This window comes from Lissotriton vulgaris, chromosome 3_1 (assembly GCF_964263255.1).
Source record: "Lissotriton vulgaris chromosome 3_1, aLisVul1.2, whole genome shotgun sequence".
In the NCBI taxonomy this organism is placed as follows: domain Eukaryota; kingdom Metazoa; phylum Chordata; class Amphibia; order Caudata; family Salamandridae; genus Lissotriton; species Lissotriton vulgaris.
In genome coordinates this window covers 696,892,626-696,914,601 of record NC_141689.1, presented here as the reverse complement: position 1 = coordinate 696,914,601, position 21,976 = coordinate 696,892,626, and the positions used below count along the sequence as shown (strand labels likewise).

At 41.6% G+C, this 21,976-nt stretch overlaps 1 protein-coding gene across 2 annotated transcripts in view; it reads left to right on the top strand.

Annotated features, from left to right (window-relative positions):
* FBXL17 (F-box and leucine rich repeat protein 17) overlaps nucleotides 1-21,976 on the top strand; it is a 1,859,129-nt gene that overhangs the window by 54,483 nt on the left and 1,782,670 nt on the right. For both annotated transcript variants that reach the window (XM_086961002.1, XM_086961003.1), the window contains exon 2: nucleotides 4,412-4,534. In XM_086961002.1, the coding sequence (XP_086817128.1) occupies nucleotides 4,412-4,534 (123 nt within the window). The remainder of the gene's footprint in view (nucleotides 1-4,411; nucleotides 4,535-21,976) is intronic.

Genomic DNA, 21,976 nt, shown 5'->3' with positions numbered 1-21,976 from the left:
TCGTTCTTCGAGCTCAATCTATCCTAGGTTTGCAAAACTCAACTTAACCTTTTTTCCTCGTTTCAAAGAGGGGAAATGAAGCAACCTACTCCATGGATAATTTAACTGTTTTCTTATCACTTGAACACTAAAATCTTGACTCATGACAGGTGTCCATTTGTGGTGTTAACACTGTATTACTGAGTGTTTTGAGTACACATACTTTACACATTGACTTTGGGATAAGCCTGTCTGCTCGTGCCAAGCTTCCCAGAGAGTGAGCAGGGGTTATCTAAAGTGTTTATCCCCATTATCCTGTCTATTAGCAAGAGTCCCTATTTGGATAAAGATGCCTATTTTTTCCAACTGTAGACCTCCATTTCTAACCATGTATGTGTGAGCTCCTTCTCCACTCTTCCTGCCCAGGAAGGCTGTCAGAATGCAGATGAGTCCTCTGTCACACCCACCCTTCCTGTGTTTGTGGCTGTCTAGAGGGAATGCACAAAGTGTAGCTGTCACCCAGCTCAGACGTGCATTGGAGACAGGCTGCAGGCAAACAAAGCAAAGTTAAGAACAGTGACATGTCCATTTTCTAAAAGTTGCTTTTTGTCAAATCCAACTTTACCATTAAAGAAGATTTATCCTTACCGTTCCTAAAATGTGAAACATGATTTAGGTACTCCTTTCTAATCAGGAATTCTAGATTAAATGTGTTTTTAAAGGAATTCCCAATGCTAAATGCACACATACTTTACACATTGCCAATAAGTTAAGCCTGACTGCTCTGTGCCACGCTACCAGAGAGTTGAGCACAGTTTTCTTTAGGGTTGGCTTGTTCGTCAACTTGACCAGGATTGTAATTGCTACTTGAGAAGGGCTCACACTCTAGTGAACTAACAGTCCATTTTTTTACACTTTGCAGAGCCCAAACTGCTTTGGAGGTATATTCACCTGTGGGACATGTGTTAGATGTGTCAAGTATGAGTTGTAGTGCAAAAAGACACTAATGCAGTTTCTTTCCCTCTATAATCAAGTCATTATCAGAGTATTGGATTTTTGGAGTGCAGAACTGGTGGGAATGGGCATGACTGACACATCGAAGCTGGGGGGTCACCCTTTGGTACCCAAGCTGAAGAACATACTTCCTTCAGTGAATTTCATAAGTACGGAAGATAACTCAACGTTGTTATACATGTTTATAAAGGTAGGAGACAGATAGACATCAGGGAAAAGAGATCAAAGGCATGGATTACAGTCCATAGACAATGTCTCCAAAGCAGGGGTTCTGTTCTTGTACAGTGATCGAATCATGTCTTTTCCCGGTACTGTTGGACTAGGTAACGTATATCCAAACTGATGGATTATCTTTAAGGAATAAATTCAACTTCCCTTTTCACCTGCCAACTGTTGGTTTACTTGGTAGGCTGCTCTCCTGTAATCAATATTCAGAAGTTTCGAAGTCTGAAGCATCTTTGGTCCAAGCTGGTAGGCTTACCTGATCCTAAAGACTAAAATCCTTTTCCAAATCTTCTTCCTTGAGGTAAATTGCTTGGTTTGAAAGCATGCACTTGTTTTTAGGTTGCAGCCTACCAGACACCAACGCTGTCTGGTTTGCTGACAACCTCTTGTGGGCATTCTGAAAGCTTCCCTGGTAATATATTTAGCCCGTTGCTGACCATTGGCTTTGTGGTGTTTTATTTTTGTAACTCACAATTGCTTGCTTTCTATTTGCTGCCGGTACTTGCTGTATGCTGTCCAGCTTGAGTTTGACCATCTGGTAGAGAATATCTTGTTTATTGCATCCTTAATCTTGTTCTTATCTTGTAACATTTGCTGCACATTGGAAGACAGAGTTCAAATGTAAGGCACTGTCTTCCAAGAAGCCTGGTGTTAACTTTTCTTTCTCTGACTTCAAAGTGAGAGAATTTACATGATAATCTTGCTGTGAAACAGAGAGGCTTTTTTCTAGCACACAACAAAAATTAGCATATATGAGCACAAATACATCAGAATTATTAATTTTTTTTTTGTAATTTCTGAAGTGTGCAAATATTTGAAATGTGATCAAAACACATCAATGCTCTAGGTGATAACATTTCCACACATTATAGTTTGTGCGCAATATAACTGCAGGTGTGTGCAAGTGGTCATTTCAATTTAAAATATGTTGTCTGTAATTTCATTGCCCAACCACATTATGCATACTCTACTTATACCACTCCACTTCACTATACTCTACTCCACTCTATGTACCCTCCACTTCATTCTGTTACCCTCCACTCAACTCCATGCCTCTCCACTCCACTCTATACCACTCCCTCAAGATTACTTCAGTCTAGTCTACCCCACTCCACTTAACTACAATCTACCCCATTCCACTTCACTACAGTCTATCCCACTCTGCTCGTCTACTCCATTCCAGCCTACCAGAATCCAGCTCACTCCACTCCACCCTACCCCAATCTACCCTATTCAACTCTACTCCACTCCAATCCACCTCACTCCACTCCAATCTAATCCACTACAATCTACTGCGTACCACTCCACTCTATCCCAATCCACCCCTCTACAATCTGCCACAATCCAGCCCACTCCACTCCAGTCTAACCCACTCCACACTACTCAGTCTACCCAACTCCACTCCAGTCTACACCATTCCACCTCCGTCTACCCTACACAAATCTACCCCACTCTGCCCCACTCAACCACAATCTACACCACTCCAATCTACCACAAACTACCCCACTTCAGTCTACCACATTCTAACCCACTCCACTCTACCCCACTCCACTCTACCCCACGGCAGTCCACCCCATCTGCTCTACTCTAGCCACTCCACTCTGCCACAACCGATCTCACTCCATTCTAGTCTACCCTAGCTACCCACACCACCCAATCTAACCCACACCAATCTACCTCACTGTAGCGTACTAAACCCCCGACTTGACTCCAATCTATTCTGCCCTACCCCACTCAATCAACCCCTCTCCACTCAGTCTAACCCACTCTACCCACCCCACTCTACCGCAGTCTGCTCCATTCCACTCCAATCTATCCCAGTCTACTCCAATTCACTCCAGCCTGCCCCACTCACCCCACTCTACTCCAATATACCCCACTACACCCCAGTTTACCGGACTACACTCCAATCTACTGGACTCCACCCTGATCTACCCCATTCTACTCCAGTCCAGTTTCCCACCATAAACTACACCACTTCACTCCAATCTCCTCTCAACTCTATCCCACTCCACTCCAATCTACCCTGCTACACCCCACTCTACCCTATTCCAATCCAGACTAACCCACATTCAAATCTACCCCATTCACCCCAGTGCAATCCACCCCACCTCAGCTTACCCCACTCCAGTCTACCCCACCCTACTCCAATGTACCCACCCCACTCCAATGTACCCACCCCAGTGCACCCCACTCCACTAAACCCAACTCCAATCTATTCCACTAAAATCTATCCACTCCATTCCAATCTACCACACTTCAATCTACCCCACTATACTCTACCTCACCCTAATCTACCTGACTCCACTCCAGCCTGATCCAATCCACTCCAATTTTCTCAACTCCAATCTAATCTACTCCACACCACTCTAATCTCTCCCAATCAAGCTCGCTCTACTTCAGTTTACCCCACTTCAATTTACCCCACTTCAATCTACCCCACCCAAATCTTCCACAGTTCACCCCAATCTACCCCACTCCAATCTACTCCCCCAAACTCCAATCCACCCCACTCTTCTCCAATCCGCCCTACTCCAAACCACCCCACTCCAATATACCCCATTCTGCTCCACGCAAATGTACCACAATCTACCCCTGCTTCATTCTATCCCAATCTCCCCCGCTCCACTCTACCCTTATCTACTTGGTTCCACTCTACCCTAATGTACCCCGCTCCACTCTATCCCAGTCTATCCAATTTCACTCTACCCCAGTCTGTCCCACTCTGCCCCATTAACTTTAGCCGTGCTAAACAGCAGCCACACTGGTGTACAAGATGGCTGAAGCATTTTGACAAAGCCAATAGCTCTCTCATAGGCGAGGCCTTTTGGCATTGTCAATGTTCCATCGCCTTTGTGACTGTTCTGTTTCAGGTGTTCCCACTGGATAGTGTTCAGAAAGCCTTTCTCATCAGGATCTTGCAGATGCTGTTCAGTTAAAATCCTACTGGCTAGCTGCCTGTCAACAACGTTTGTGAGGTGCATACACCTAAAGTTTTAAATATTGCCAAAGTATATGAAATGTGGTGCACGAAAATACATGATTCCGATTTATACCGTTGCGTTGCTCTCCCTTTGTGACAATTTTATTAATTAAACTATTTGATTTGTAAATGTTTTTTAACTTAACTTTTCAACTTGCAGCAGTTTTAAAATCTACTTTTTGACCGAGTATATTTTTCTTTTAATTCCAGATCTTTTCTAGTTTGTCTTTGAATGAACGCTGCCTTTCCGCTTCTCTGGTTTGCAAATACTGGCGCGACCTCTGCTTAGATTTCCAGTTTTGGAAACAGTTGGATCTCAGCAGTCGTCAGCAGGTACGTTTATTGCCCTCAACCCCGAGGTGTTTTGCAACTCTAAATGTAAATTAAAATCTGCCCTTGCACCTGCGCCGTCTGCGCATGAGTTTTCAGCAGATAAACAGTAGAATGTAACTCCGTGGTCATGGGAGCATGGACACAAATTTCGATTGAAATGAGCAGATGCATCATTTAGGCAGAAGGCTTTCGGTTAAAGAAATAATAATAATAAAACAAACCTAAGAAAACACATAAAATAGTAATGTAGAAACATCTTTGTTGTATTTACAAGAATGCCCTAAGAGAAAGATTAGTACACGCAATTGTGCGGTATAACTGAATACAAACCGAACATTTTTGGTGTGCGTAGAACAATGACCCCGTTAGTAGTGCGAGAGTTTGTCTAGGTAATGGCAATGTGCTGTTGTGTATGCTGTTCACAGGGTTTCCTTTGATGTATCTCGGTACAGGAGTGCTTTTACTAGGGGGTTAAAAGATGTTCCCTTAGGAAGTTGCCCATTTTCTACAGTGATTGTGGCTGCCCGGTTTCTACAGTGGTTGTGGGTGGTGGACAGCAGGTGTAGTTGATTTATGAGAAAATAGTCTGGCTCCTGGTTGGATTTGGCTTAGGGCTGTGCGTCATTTTACTGTGTCTTGGTGGAGTACAGTAGCATAACTGTTGTTCTCCTTTACTTCCGTCATTCAGGCCCGGACTGGCCGTTGAGGGCACTGGGCAATTCCCCGGTGGGCCGCATGGTTGGGGGCCGGTTTTGGGCCCCTGGGGCCGTTTTTGTTACGGGGCCGTTATGCTGCAAAAACGGCCGAAAACCGGCCCTGTCACAGAGCGCGGTCGCACCTCTCCCCCCTCCCTTCTCCTCCCGGAGGGGGGAGGGGGGCCGGCCGAGCACTTTGGTTCCCAGTCCGGCCCTGCCGTCATTGGTGATTTTTAGGTCTGCTATAGAGACGCTTTTAATATTTTTCTAGCCTCGAGTAATTAAAGTTCCTATGCATTAAAGTATGATCCAGCGGGCCTAAAGAAATTCTGTCTCATAAGCGCTACTCTACACCACGATACTCACCATAATTCATAAATTCATCGCGAGGCCCATAAATGACTGAGACAAGAATTGACCAACTGAATCATGTGACCTAATTAATCAGAACAATTAACAAAACTATTTATATTTATATACATCTGCAGTTTATCATTGTCATTTTTAGGTTTTGCCTGCGAATGCGCACTAGTGCGCATTCGCAGGGAAAATCTTATGAGAACAGATAGAGAGCTTGGGCCCCGCCTCTGTTTCCATTGGCTAGCTCCATAAATGGAGACTAGCCATTGGAAGACAGAGCTGTCGGTCAATTCGGACCAGATTTTCGCATTGTGGCTCACGTCATGCGGCGGTGGGCGGGGTTTCTTTTTTTTTTTTTGTCGGCCGTGTTTATTTTCGTCAATCCGCGGCCGACCGCCGCCGCTGGAGGAAGTCCAGGTGGGTGACTCCTTGTTTTTCCTTGCCTCCCCCTCCCACTGTCCGTGTGTTCCCGCCCCCCATCCCGCTGTCTGTGTGTGCCCGTTCTCGCCTACCCCCACCTCCCGCTGTCCGTCATTGCTGTGCCCATTCCCCCCTCCCGCTGTCCGTGTCCCACTCGTAAATGCTTGTTTGGACTTTCGATAAGCCCCAAAAGGTTTCACATTTTCTCCGGAAAGCCTGCGCCGTGGGGCTCAGGAAGGACTTATTTTAAGTGGGTGGAGCGCAGAAACGTTTCCCTTACCGATCCTAGCCTCCTATTCCTGCATATCTTCCAAATCCTGTGCTTTTACCGCCGGCAGTAAACGCAGCGTGGTGCCAGGGTTCCGTCTTGGCGCGGTGCCCCTGCACGAGGTGGTTAATCCCGTGTTCATATTTTCCTCGCAGCTTGTAAACAGATCCAGGCCCTGTTAATCTCATTTTCCGGTTCCCACTCCGGGCCGAATCCCACAGTCCGTCCGTGGCGCTGGTTAGGGACAGCTTCGGAGCCTTAGTTTCCTGATTTTTCAGTTTGCTTTTCAATGATTTTGCAGTTTCCTACCTCCCCTTCGTCATGGCGTAAAATGAGTTTTCAACAGCTGGACCCAGGCAGAGGATTAAGTTCTTCTCCGAAAGGGTCTCGCAGGTATCGTGCTGGGCAAACTCCGTCTGCGATGAAATACTGGCCGGGGTGGTACTAAAGGGAAGGTCTACACAATGAACAAAGTCGTAAAATAAGTGGGGGTTTTTGAACGATTTAACAGCAGGTAGTTAGTTATTCTGCGCCTTTCCATTTGGGAAGGAGCTGTCACTACGGGGTGTGGGGAGTGCGGACCGCACCGGGTGTCACCCCATCATGGGGTGACACCAATTTGTTTACGCTGGCTCGCTGTGTAATACAAACACAGCTACAGCTCTGCGCTGCAGTGCAGACAGACAGTGCAGCCTCACCTCTGCTCTTTGATATGTCGTGCCAGGATGTTTTCAATTTCAAATGCCTGCTACAGCCAGCCCAGGCCATCTAGAATTGCTGCGGCCGTAAATTAAAGGGAAAAGAGTGTCCGCCTCGGCACATGCTGCCTTCCCAAGCTTGTGTTTGGGGGCTGTGTTCAGTAACGGTGAGACAGAGTTGCTTCCAAAAGATTTGCAAGCTTGCTTGCTTTTCATTCAGTTCTCTTCGAAGGCATTCACCTGTTGGCATTGCTTACGTTGCACTAGTGCACTTCCTTTCTTAAGTAATCAACCATAGTACATTCTGTCATTAATTCTGATGTAATAAGATCACTTTCTGTCATTAGTCATGACGTAATCATGGCACTTTCGGTCGTTACTCATGAGAAATTCAGTGTTCTGTGTGTTCGTGGTCTGCCTATTAATTATTAATTATGATACCGTTAAGTCTTCCTCTATCAATTAATGTAATCATGACACCTACTGCCATGAAATATTATATAATTATGAAACGTTGTCATTAGGTCTGATGTGTTCATGGTGCTAGCTATTACTAATTATGATCATTCTGCTGCCTATTATTGATGACCATTAAAATACACGTCACTTCCTGTGACATCATTTTTTTCACTTTGTAAATTTCACTGATGCTGAATGTTCCTCGGCACTGTAGAAAAAAGGTTGCCTAAGATGGAAAACTATACATATTCAGCACGTTAATTCAAAACAGCATTCCCCAAACATTAATTATTTTAACTTGCACAAGGCACAAAGCACAAGGATGCTACGTTATTAACACTGCTTTTTCTACCACCAACAGTTTCTGTTAAACATAACAGAAGACCCAGCATGCACACCCATCTTTTAATAAGAGGCGGCCCTCTTTATCTGCACAAAAGAGCTTGTCCGCAAATAGGGCTTTATTCTGTGCCCCCCACTGAGGCCACTGAGCACACCTATGTCCAATAAGAAACAATCCTGCAGAGCGGAACTGTACATTAATTACTTATTTATTATGCATGTGTCTCACTAGAAGACACTTTGAAATTCAAGACATTGGATATAAAAAGATAGGACACGCGCAGGATCCGTTCAAAACAACTGATGCTCTGAGAACATTGTCTATGATGCAATCAGGAATTTCAATGAGAAGCGAAGACAAAAGTTGTAACGTTTTCATTTGTGAAAGATGGACTCCTTTTTTTCACTATAAATTGCATTTAAATATGTAAGGATTTTGTTCCCTGCAAAAGACAAGCCTATCCCGAATTCATCCTTTGACGATAATAACAAGATCTGGGAAAGCCACTCACATTTTTATGCCTGGATATTGCAAAGAGTGGGTGAAAGTGGGCCAGTAAACTTTAGCACACTCAAATAACTTCAGTGGCCCAGACTGGCAAGCATGAGGTCCAGGCATTGGGTAGAGCACAGGACACATGGCAGTCAGGTATGGGGGCGCGATTCTTTATTTTGCGGTTGTGTCTTGATAGGGTCTAAAGGCTTTGAAGACTGCGCGCCATGCCCTTTTCAAAGGTGGTGAGTATTCCACGTTTGATTTATCATCACTTTTTGGAGATAAAGTGCTAAAATGTAGCGCTATAATGCAGTGCTTCCCATCACTTGTGTAAATTTGCCTAAATGAAGAGGCATTCGAAGTTGAAATGATTGATCCTGCATTGACTTATTACAGTCTCTTATAAAATGGGGTTCTGGTTTAAAAAAGCAATCGATAACGAAGATTCTCCTAAGTGATCATAATACATTCCCAGTTAACACCATTGCTTCCTATTACAAAGGCCTAAAGGAGCTGTAATCCTCTAACTATAGTTATTAGAAAATGAGATCAGTCTGACTGAGTGAGATCAGAAGTTGTACTGTTAGGCAGATGTAAAAAAAAAAATGTTGAACAGTAAAGAAACACTGCATAAATGGGGCTATGTACCAATCTCCATAATTCTTCAGGTCCAAACAAGCAGAGTAATGCTTAACCAGCGTGAATGCACTAGACATTGAAACAGATGTTGAAAATCCTTTGTCCCTGCTTTGAAAAAAAGCATGCTGTTCCTTCATAGCTAGTTACTAATTCATAATCTACTGCTAATATGGGTGCAATTTCTTATGTTTTTCCCTCGTCTTCATTTCTCGATTTTGCTCGTGCGATAGTGTCACTCATAGTCATTGAATGTCACTCATAATTTCACTGAAATTATGAAAATGTCACACGTGGGCAACCTGAAACCTTGGCAGCTATGCACGAGGCACCGCTGAACTTCAGAGCTGCCTGGTGTCCGCTATCGCTATATGAAGCATCTGTGTCGGGAGCAGCACCTAGCCTTGTATCTAATCTATTATCGTATGTGCTCCAGGGTTTCTTCTGCTCAGGGAATCCCCTTGGATAAATCGGATATAGAATGAAAAAAAGATGGTGGGCTCAAGTTAGCACTGTGTATTTGGAAGATCTGACGCATGACTGTGTCGGCCTACCTTCTTGGCGGACTCGGAGAGGAGGTCCATGCGGTAAGTCCTGAGGGGGTGACACCATGAGTTACCAGCACCGGGTGACACCAACCCTAGTGACGCCACTGGCTCTTTAGCCCATCTGCTTAGACGTGCAGAGCTGCAGCAAAGAGAAGATGCATCGGATTTTACACTCTGTAAATGAAGACAAATAACCATAGTTCATGTGGTGCTTACCTTCTACTAAGGAATGAAAGTGCAAATCAGTTGAGGCAAATGATCTGCCTTTCCTTATAGCCCCCAAGCTCGACCCCTGGTCAGCTCAGTGTTGATAAACAATTTAGCAGAATTCTTGAACTTGAAAACTGCCAAGAACTGTCAAATATTAGCCACCATACCGTTCTCTCCACCACCCCTTTGAAAATCACCATCGTCCTCTCCGTCTACTTTTCTCAAATGGAACCCATTCTCCACTCACCTTTTTGCTCCAATGCCCCTCTGGGAAGTTTCAACATTGAAAGGCTGAATAAAATGGCCCTCGACTGTCTTAGCTGGAGACTTAAATCTACAAAAAAACGAATTTTGTTTGTCGTTTTAAAGGAAATCTTGCTGGTGATGTGCATGTGATTAAAATCAGTCCGTGGCACTGCTACCAAAACTCCATAGTCATAAATATCTGTGCCTTTTTAGGTGTCGCCTCTCCCGCTGTCCGTGTCTCCGGCCCCTGTTCCCGCCCCCCCCCCCCTGCTGTCCGTGTGCCCGTTCCCACCCCCTCTCCCGCTGTCCATTTTAAGAATTTTTGAACTGGTAAGCCGTCATTCCCTTTGTGACCTTGCACCCATCCCGTTGCTCGTGCTTGCTGTCCTCCCCCCCTCTGTGCTTGTTCCCCTGTCCACCGTTGCTTGTGCTCGCTGTCCTGCCCCCCTTGCTGTCCTATTGTTGCTTGTGCTTGCTCCCCTGCCCCCGTTGCTCGTGCTTGCTGTCCCCCCCCCCTCATTGCTTGTGCTTGCTGTCCTGCCCCCTCGTTGCTTGTGCTTGCTCTCCTGCCCTGCTATTGGCATTGTAAATGACAATGCCATTTATTTATGTTTAAAAAAAAAACATAAATAAAAATGTCATGAGCAATGCCAATAGCTCTAACTTTTACAAAGGCAAAACCATTGCATTGTAAACGCTTGTTATAAAATGAACTTTAATTAAGCCACCTAGGCAATGGATTAACTAATGGTAACTAGACTCAAAACAAACAAGACCAGCTTGTCATTTCAAAATCTATTTTATTAACTTTATTATCAAGTAAAGAGCATATTAAAAATATTAATTCTTTATTTGCATTTAATTAGCATCATTTTATTAAGTAAAGGCACATTTAAACTGTCAGTTCAAATCAAATGAGCATGAGAAGTATTTAAGTAAAAGAATCTCATTCCCTTAAACCCTATTTTACTGACTAAACTAAATGGAACCTAAAGGGAAAAGCATAAGTTCGGATTTCTCTTACGTGAGTCAAAAGTTCATCAGCATCTCATGGTCACAGGAACGAGCCAACAAAGCTCCTCCCAAGGGGCCAAGTTTTATACCTTTTCTCTATCTAAAACTAGCTAAAAAAATACATTTATAAAGCCATCCTGCGAATTGATTGGCTGACAGCCGTCAGTCCACATTAAGTCATTGCCTCTTCATTCGAAATCATACTTTTTCCATAGCGCCTTTGTCCATTGTCTACGAGTGACATTAGCTTCCGAGGATCTTTGCAACATTTTATTGAATAATAGTTTGTTGCATCCTCAGCTTTGGCCTTTCTGCCGTGTCCTGTCCCTGGCAAAATTATACAACATGAGGCACATCCTGCACAGTTCAGTTCCACGTATTTGTTTTCTGAAGATTATAAACGACAGACTTTTTATTCATTCTTTGCTGTGCACGGCTTGTCATGGCAGGACTTCAAAAACATCCATTTTAAGTTAGGCCTCAGGCCTCTTTTACAAAACTCTAGTATGCAAGGAAACCCCCTTCACCAATGTTAACCCATTAGTTTGTTACCTAGCTTTAAGCACAAGTATGCAAGAAACCTTTGCCACATTAAAGACACGACATAGACAAAAGCACATTTAAAAATAAGCACATGCTATTATTTAAACAGCCGCAATTAATGTTGAAAAAACGAAAAGACAAAGTTAATTTATTATTTTAAACGTACTGGCAAATGCAACAAGAGCACATAATGTTAAACCCGCGTGTTCATGTATAGGTGCACATTACTCTAGGTTGAATTAATACAAATCATGCAAAACTTATTAATATTATTATTTATTATGGAAGTTCAATTCAGCGAATAAAAATGCAATTAATTTTAAAAGTTCGCTTCATCAACTCCCTCATCTGGTGATTTCAAAATCACCAAACAATACCAAAAATTTTACCAAAATTTTAACTTTTGAAGTCGTCACATTATGAACACTTTCTGTGTTAGTAATTCTAAACTCCTGTCTCAGCAGTTTGTCTGGAGCTCTCATATTGAGCCCTACGAAACTCTTCCATTTCTATCTCCTTCTCCTGAGCCTTTCTGACGGTAAGGTCATGATCGGTGAGCAGTCATTGGAAGATCCCAAGGGGGGGGCGTCACCCATTACGGATGGGAGCGCCCGGGGGGAGGTGGCCATTGGCCCCTCAACGGGGAGGCGGTCCCTTCTAAAGGACGGGACGCCTAAAGGAAAGGGAAGGCGGTCAAGGCCCCTCCCTGGATAGGAGGGGCTACGGGCCCCTCCTGGGAATTTCCCGGGGCCAGGACATCTGCGACGGCAGATGTGGTAAGTTGTGTGGGGTGGGGAGGGGGGTCTACGCTACCTTCTAGACACCTCACACGAGTCCTCGGACGACCACGAAGATGGCGTCGAGTTAACAGGGGCCCCCGTCAAGACAAGGGAAATTGGTATGGCACATGAGGTGCAGTCCTCTGTGCGGCCGCCCCTCACAAGTGAGGGGGGAGTTCTGGTTTAGGGATCTGACACCGGTTACGACCTTGCCGTTGGCCCTTAACGTTAGGATGTACAATTTCAATTTGAAATGCATTTGTAAGGATGTTAGTATCGGCTAGGAGAACCTTTGTATTAGAAATGTGTTAAGGTTAGCCAAAACATCGTAATGTGGATATGAAATTGTACATGATATGAAACTGTTATTTTAATGTTTTTTAATTTTGTTTCATATTTTAATAAATACGGCCGGGAGGGTAACTCCCTCCCGCCTTCCAAAAGTTCAGAACTGTTTCCGGTTTCCCAATTCTTGGGGATTGTGTTGAGAGGGGGTGGCGGGTATCTCAGCCATATAGATCCTTCTCTTTTCCCTCACATGCTTCTTTCTCTTGTGAATCATGCAACTAATATTTAACAAAAGTGTCACTATAACAATGATTATTACAGGATAAAGTACTTTGCCAATGATTGAACTGCCAATTTCACCAAACCATTTCACAATTGCCTCAAACCTTTTGCTCAAACGTTCTGAAAAATTGTCGCTTTCCATGGGTTCTATTTCTGAGTGAAATTCTGTGATATTTTTGATTAGCATCTCTATGTTCTGGCTTTTATCTGGGATATAAGTACAGCAATGCTGGACATGTAAAATCCCACAGACTCCTCCTTCTTTTGCTAGCACAATGTCTAATGCAAGACCGTTCTGCATAACCATACTTCTGGTGGCGACAAGTTCAGTATTAACTAATTGAAAACCACTTGCAGTATCAGTGGACAATCTGTCAACAATTGTGGAGACCTTTCTAATTTTAATTGCATTCAGGGTTATTCCCACCATAGCAATTATTGCACCAAATATGTCTCCCATGATCTTAGAGAAGCTTTCTCTCTTGTATCTGTTCAGGTGTTTGCCAATTTCAAATGAACCTTCTCCATTTCTGTCCTCATGGAAAATTTTTGGAAAGACTAGACCAAGGTAGCACGTCCCATACCAATGGTCTGGGAGGCTAAAGTAAGCTTTATTCCCACAAACAAAATAAATTCCAGGAAAAATTGGATCTTTGCCACCGTTAAATCCCCATCCCCCTACGATACGATAAGCATCCTCGCATTGGCTAGCACCGACAAAATAATTGTCGTCCAGCGTGTTGTCTCTTCTAATGCAGAATTTTACACTAACAGGATCATCTATGTGAATAGCAGCATATCTATTAGTTTTGCCTCCAACATCATGAACAGCTTGTTTAGATTCAGCTTTGCTTGTCATATTAGCCTTGTAATCTTCCTTGTCTATGCCAAGGGGAAAGATAACTGCCAAAATTAACCAAACTAATATAATTAGAATTACACAAATAGAAGGCATTTTACAACATCGCCTAAGGATAGCACACCTTGAATTGTCAGTATTAGGCATCTTTTTTTTTTTTTTTACAAAGTTTTTACTTTAAACAAAAAATTAAAAATACAAAAATGTAGAAATAGTAGTACTATAATCACACCTCCCCCTTTAAAAATTTTTTTTTTGGTAACTTTCTAACAGCTTTTCTTCGACCTTGCGTCTTACATCAAAGTGTTTTTCCGGCTAACACAATTTCTTCGACCTTGTGTCACCTAACACAATTTCTTCAGCCTTATGCCAAAAATAAACCTCAACCTAAAGAAAATAACTTTTAATCAATGTCACTGTTTTCTTCCAAATCCTCCTGACTACTACTACTGATCTCCACTACTGGTGGGATGATGATGTAGGTCCACTCAGGAGACTTATACTTTTGATTTGGCCTCAATGGTCTTTTGCCCCTACTGCTAATTACTTCAATTTTCTTTCCTGCCTGACCCTTTTTATCTGAGTCACCTTTTTGACTTGATATCTCGTTAATCTGCTCCTTTGATTTGTTCACTAATTTGAATTTTAGATTTTCTTTTGTCCAATTATCTCCTTTTCTCAAGAGTTTCTTCTTAGGCTCAGTTTCGTTTCACTCAGCTTTCCAAGCCCTTTTTCAGAATTTTCTTATTTCAGACTCTTCATCACTCTCATCCGAATCTGTCTCAGAGATTTCAATTCTGTATCTAGGAACTTCTTTACTCGGCAGCTTCACTCCGTTTGGAACATCATCCTTGTAGATGGTACTCGGGAATTCGTCTTCCTCCTCTTCTGGAATTACTTCTAACTTCCCAGTTTCAGAATTCTTGTTCCTGCTTTCAGAGCTTTCAATCTGCTTTTCAATACTCTCCTGATCTTGAATCTCTCTTGACTTAGATTCTTTTTCTGTTACTTTTTCTAGAACATTCCCATCATTTTCTGAATCTAGAATCACGATCTCTAGATCTTTTTCATTCAGTGCCTGATCCACATCAGAATCTTCCAGATGTCGACTTTCTTGTCGATCTTCAGAATCTGGATTCTCAGGTTCTTCTTCAGAGTCTGAATCAGTTGTTGTGTCGTCAATATCCTCATCAGAATTATCAGGAGGTGGTACACAAATGGTATGACTTGCATGCACCCACCTTTTCAAACCTTTGCATTTAACTGCATTTGTTGTGACTAATATCACCTGTCTCGCTTTTTGCCACCTGGGTACTAAACAGTTTCTTCTCCGGTGAACTTTTGTTCTGACCCAGTCTCCTGGTAACAGATCATGAGCTTGCACCTTTTCTTTTGAAATCACATCTGTTCCCACCTGATGGAATACAAAAGTCACCACATCAGAGATATTTTTACAGTAATCTATAATTGCACTTTAATTTATGCTCAATAATTTCCCATGAGAATATCATGGGGGCTTAGACCTGTCTTTATCAGGTGTGCTTCTCAAGGACATTAAGACAAGTGGAAGTTCATCTGTCCACTTCATTCCTGTAGCTAGGCACATTTTTCCAATTCTATTTTTAATCGTGCCATTAATTTGCTCAACAACGCCTGATGCTTCTGGTCTGTATGCACAATGTAGCTTTTACTTTATGCTGAAGGCCTCACAAATTAATTTCAGCAATCTGTTTTCAAAATGTGTGCCGCGATCACTTTCAATAGTGACGGGAAATCCATACCTTGGTATGATCTCCCTTAAGAGCAATTTTGCCACAGTAACTGAGTCATTGTGACGAGTTGGAAATGCTTCCACCCATCTTGAAAACAGACAGACAATCACAAGGACATATCTCAGTTTATTATGGGGTGGCATGTCAATGAAATCCATTTGCAACCTGGTAAAAGGACCACCCTCCCGTCCTATGGTTCCCATGCTCACAACTGTTTTTCTGTTTGGATTAATTTGCTGGCAGATCAAGCATCTCTGGCAAAGTGATTCCGCAATAATCCTACATTTTGGATTATACCAAGTCTGCCTGAACATTCTTATCATAGAATCTCTTCCTAAATGACCTGGACCATGGTACATCCGTGCCATGTCAGCAATCATGCAACTTGGCATAACAGGTCTGCCATCTTTGTAAACCTAAATCTCATCTTCCTCCCTCTGTCTGCAACCTTCTTTCAGCCATGTGTTTTTCTCCTCATCATCTGCCTCATCTTGTCGATCCTTCACTCCCTGCCATGTTTCAACTACAGATATTAGCATGAGAGAGTTCATAATGTGATCATTGTCTTTTTCTCGATTAATTGAACAATTGTTTTTCGCACAGTATCGTGCAGTTTCATCTGCAAAAGAATTACCTTTAGTAATATAGTCTTCACCCTTTTTGTGAGCCCCACATTTGACAACAGCAATTTTCTCAGGTAATTGAATGCCATCGATCAATCTTTTGATCAATTTTGCATTTCTGATTGGTGTTCCCGTAGAAGTTAAATAACCTCTTTGAGACCAGAGCTGGCCATAGTCATGGATTACGCCATATCCATACTGACTATCAGTCACTATGGTAACCTTTTTTCCCTTTGCTCTTTCCCATGCACAAATTAAAGCAATTAATTCTGCCACTTGAGCTGAACTAATTCCTTCAAGAGTTGAACCTTCAACTACTTCTGCAACTGTGCAAACTGAATATGCTGCTCTCAGAATGCCCTCATCTGTTCTCAGACAGGAGCCATCAACAAAGTAAACAATGTCTGACTCTGGTAAGGGCACGTCTTTTATGTCCTTTCTAGGTTTGGTACAGTATTTCAAAACATCCAAGCACTCATGATCAACATCAGCTTCATTTTTGATTTCAGTAATAACACCATCTGGCAATAGTGTAGAGGGGTTTAGATTAACACACCTCGCAATCGATACATTATCTGATCCCAGAATAATCTTTTCATATTTGGTCAACCTGTTACTCGATAGGTGTTGAGTTTTACTTCTGGTAAGGAGAGTTTCAACTGAATGAGGTACATACACTTTTACAGGAAACCCCATTATGATTCCTTCACTTTGCTCAAGGCTTACGCTTGTTGCAGCCACTGCTTTTAAGCAACCTGGCAATGCTTTTGCAACAGGGTCAAGAACAGCTGAAAAGTAAGCTATTGGCTTTCTCATTTTTCCATGTCTTTGAATCAGAACTGATAATGCACAACCCTCCCTTTCACTGCAGTACAGCTCAAACTCCTTGTCATAGTCTGGCATCCCCAATGCTGGAGCCTCACACAGACTTTTCTTTAGCTTTTCAAAATCCTCTAACTCAGTTTTTGTCAAAGTACTCGGTCTTTTATGTCAGCCTTTGTCAGTCTTTGTAGTGGTTTCGCAATTACTGAAAATCCACTAATCTATTGGCGACAATAACTTACCATTCCTAGAAACATTCTGACCTGTCTCTGTGTTGTTGGAGGTTGTATTGCTCGAATCATTTTTATTCTCTCAATTGTTACTTGTCTAATCCCTTTTGCAATTCTGTGACCAAGGTATTTTACTTCTTGTTTGCAAAACTGTAGTTTCGCAGGTGACACTTTATGCCCCTCATCTGCCAAACGATTCAAAAGTGTAATAGTGTCTGTTACACAATGTTCTCGTGTTTTTGCAGCCACTAGGAGATCGTCAATGTATTGGACCAATGTTGATTTACCAGGCAAATCTAAATCTTCCAAAGATTTCTTTAATAATTGATTAAAAATAGATGGACTCTCAGTATACCCTTGAGGGATAGGACACCATGCTAAAATACGATCCTGAAATGTGAACTCAAAAATTTGTTGGCTCTCTGGATGCAGTGGAACTGTAAAGGAGGCATTACACAGGTCTATGACCGTGTACCATTCTGCATCATGCTGAATCTGATAAAGAATTACCGCTGGCTTTGGTACAACTGGGCAACAAGGAACAACAATTTGATTAACCTTTCTCAGGTCCTGAACTATTCTGTAAGTTCCGTTTGGCTTTTTGATTCCCATAATCGGTGAATTACATGGGCTGCTCTCGATTTCTTTTAAAACACCTTGTTTTATGTATTTCTCAATCACAGGAATGACACCCTCAATAGTTTCAGCTTTCATTTTGTACTGGGGAATGTTTGGAAAATCTATCCCTTGCTTTACAGTAATTTTTACTGTGTCCGCATGTTTCATTAAACCCATTTCATCTCCAGTTAAATCCTTTCGGATTAACTGCCTCTTTCAGTTCTTCAGGCAAATTGTTTTTATCAAAAGCAGGAAACAGTTTATTTTCTTCTTCAACCATTAGCATTGTTAATTTGTACAGACCATCTTCTTCTAAAGTTTGGAGCTCAATACCATCCAGTGAGCAATATATTTTACAGTTCATCTTACACAATATGTCCCTCCCTAACAGGTTAACAGGACTGCTGTTACAAACAACAAATCTGTGTTTGTCTTTGTAATTTCCAATTTCTATATTAACTGGTTCTGTTTGTTGATTTGCTACACCCACTACTTGGATTGACTCACCTGAGAGAGGAAGGTTTTCAATGTCCACTGATCTAACAGTAGAACGGGTAGCACCTGTGTCCACAAGAAAAGTGATTTCTACATCATCCACTTTACCATTTACAAATGGACCTGACTGATCTACCTCAAGAGTGGCTCCAAGCACACACTCTTCCTCCTCTCTCAGGCACCGTCATGAGTAATCCTCTGAGTCACTGCTCTCATTTTCTTTTAGCCAAAATTGTTGAGAGACATTTGACACATTCACTCTTTGCGATCTGTTTACCTGCTCAGCTCCGCAGAATCCCGTCTCAGGACTGAACCTTTGTGCATTCATACAATTTGGAAGTGGTGGCTGTGGAATTTGGCTCTGCTGATTCAACTGGCCCTGCTGATTCACTAACTGTCGCTGTAGCTGTTGCTGCTGACTTATTTCATTTAACTGTCGCTGTAGCTGTTGTTGCTGATGTATCTCATTCTGCATCTGTGGATTTAATTATGAATTTTTTAAATTTCTGGGCGGATTCTTACACTCTCGCTTCCAATGTCCAATCTCACCGCAATTAAAACATGGGAGCTTCTGTTTAAGCTCTTCAATATTTACATTAAATTTTGGCTTGTTAACAAATTTTCCCATAACTTTGCCTTGATTCTGCTGAACATTTTTATTTTCTAAGGTTGCTATTTGCTGTTCAGCTACCTTCAATTGTGCCCACATTGCCTTTTCCTTGAGCTTTTTCTGCTTCGCATCTATCTCATCACTGCAATATTTTGCTTTTCTCAGGATGTCGTCAACTGTAAGTGATTGCCAACCGACAATTCCGTTTCTAATCATCTCACCAATTTCAGGTCTTAAGCCATAGACAAATCTGTAAATGAAGTGGCTCATGTCCTTTTCACTTAATTTTTCATAGCCACTGTATTGTTTAAATACCAGCAGTAATCTTTCATAAAATGAATGAACTGACTCTTTTGGTTCCTGGTTTGTTCTGTCAATTTTAACCCAATCCACTTCTTTTGGAGGAATCTTGTTTTTCAGCCACACAATTCCTTTGTCATAGAAATCCATGACATCGGCTGAAGGAGCACCTGTTATTTTATTTCGAGCTGGTTCTTCTCTGGGCTAACCTACAGAAATTTTACATTCTGTCCCAAGATCTGATGGGACAACAATGTCAAAGAAACCATCAAGATCAATCCACAGAACTTTTGAACCTTTTATAAATCTGTCTACCTGACGATAGCATTCTACTGGCTTTTCTCTCAGCCGAGGAAAATCATTTGTAAAGAGCAAAATGTCCTGTGTTGTCCATGGGACATGAACATAACCTCCGCCAGCTATTTCCCTCATAGGAAACTCAGTTGCAACAACTTCCCCTCTTTCTCTTTTTTCTTCTATTTTCTTTGTCCATTTCACTCTCCATTTACTTAAGTCACCTAATCTTTTTAGAAACACAATTCTTTTACGTGGGTTATCCTGCCTGTGGTATTCAGGTTTTCAATGTCTTTCTCAGAAAAATCCACTCTGTAATGTTTTTGCAATTGTTTCTGTTGACTCAAATCTATGTCTAATTCAGCAGCCACTTCTTCAAATTGATCATATTTGTTTTTCGTTTTCCATTGTATACTTTTGCAGATAAATAACAATTCATCATCCTGATATTGCTTTAAACAATCAGTTCCAATTGTGCCAATAATTAATTCTTCTAAATCTGCTTTTAATTTCACAACATCAAGTTGTTTAGTCTCAGGAACTTGTGGATTTAATGAAATCTGTGTTAAATCTGTTTTGTTCATGCTCTTTTCTGAAGATCCAGAATCCGATTCTGCAGCTGATGGTGTCTGACCATTTGACAAACTTTGATTAAAAGTTAAATTTGGCATTGTTTTTTCTCGATGGATTTCTGATAATTCTGAATAAAAATTTTCAGGCCCTTTCTGAATTTCCGCATTTAATGGAACATCCAGAGCTGAATGTCTATTTATACTTTGCTCAAAAACTGGTACAACAGGACCAATTGTTACTGGTACCGTTTCTGCTTCCATCCCTTTTGTTAATTGCTGAATTAATTACCATTTTGCTCTTAAATAATCTGAAATATTTGGTATATTTTCAGGTACTTTTGCTCTCTTTTCATTTCTCGGGAATTCATTTCTCTGCTCTGGAATTTCTGGATAATTTCTGTTTTTTCTTGGGGTATTAGATTTACTTCTTGACCTTGCTCTCTCAGGTAATCTTAAAAATCTGGGTGAATTTTCATCAGCTTCTCTAGGAAGTACACTAGGAGAGATTCCTGAAGAAACTCTCGGGGTAGACTGTGAACAACTTGGCTGGTAAGGTGGTGGATTAGTAAGAATTTCTTCTAAAACTGCATCATCTAATTCTTCATCAAGATGACCTTTCTTTCGGGAATTCTTTTGACCTGATGTTTCAACAGCCATCTCCCTAACTGGGTACAAACCATCATACATGTCTGCTTTTCTCCAACGACGCACTCTATCTTGATGAGTTTCCCTATTTATATCTAATTTTGGGCCTCTTGATATTCCTCTGTTTTCTCGTTCGAGTTCCATCATTTCAATCTCCCATTCAACTAAAGCTTCAAATTGAGTGGGTCTAGGATTTGACGTGAGAGCCATCATTTTTTCTCTCAAGTTTTCAAAAGTTTAACATTAAGGGCCCGATGTAGGTAATCCCAGATTACCACTTCTCAAATACCGAATCATACCGATTCGGTATTTACCGATTCGGTAAGATTCGGTATTTACCGATTCGGTAATTACCGAATCGGTATTTGGCATTGATTCCTATGGGCCTTGAATCCTGCCAGGGGGAACAGGGTGTCACTTTGACACCCTGTAGCAGGGTGTCACTTTGACACCCTGTAGCCCCCCTGTTTTTGTCTTATGTGCAATGTGACACACATACATGCCCTTAGGGCATGTATGTGTGCCACATGGCACAGGTGTACATGCACAGATGTGCATGTACACAGGAATTCCTTATTTACCACCCAATTGTATTGGGTGGTAAATAACGAATTCTTAGAGGCCTCTAGCACTGTCAACAGTGCTACCTACATTAGAATTTACAGATTCGGTATTTTTACCGAGTCTGTATTTACAGAATCGGTAATTTTACCGATTCGGTAAATACAGAATCGGTAAAAATACCGAATCTGTAAATAAATGCCTCCTACATAGGAAAACTGGGAAAGTGAAAATGCTAGCCCTCAAACCACTTAATCTCACAATTTTTGTGAATACAAACAGACAAAAATATTTTGTTTGTATGGGTGAATTTATTTTACCCTTTTCATGAATTTTGAGTCTTTTTTATAGGAACATTTTTTCAGGTGAGAAAAGGCACAAAAATATAAACATTTACACTATTTACAGCTCACATGCATACAACTTTCATACCACTATAACAACTGACATATATACAAGTAATCAACAAAATCTATACATACTATATATACAAGCTCCTTTTGAAAAAGAATATCAGTTTAAACAACCACAAATAATAATTCTTTGTGGAGAATCAAATTATTATGACGCCCAATCTGGGTCCAACAACAAAAGAGGCAACAAGAAAATAAATTTCAGATTCAGCAGTTGAAATTAGTGAATCAATAACATGAAAATGTTAAGCCAAGGATGCCTAATTTGCTGTTATTTGCCAACGCGTTTCGAATCTGAGTCAGAGCTCAGATTCTCCTCAGGGCTCTTTAAATGTAGATTCTGG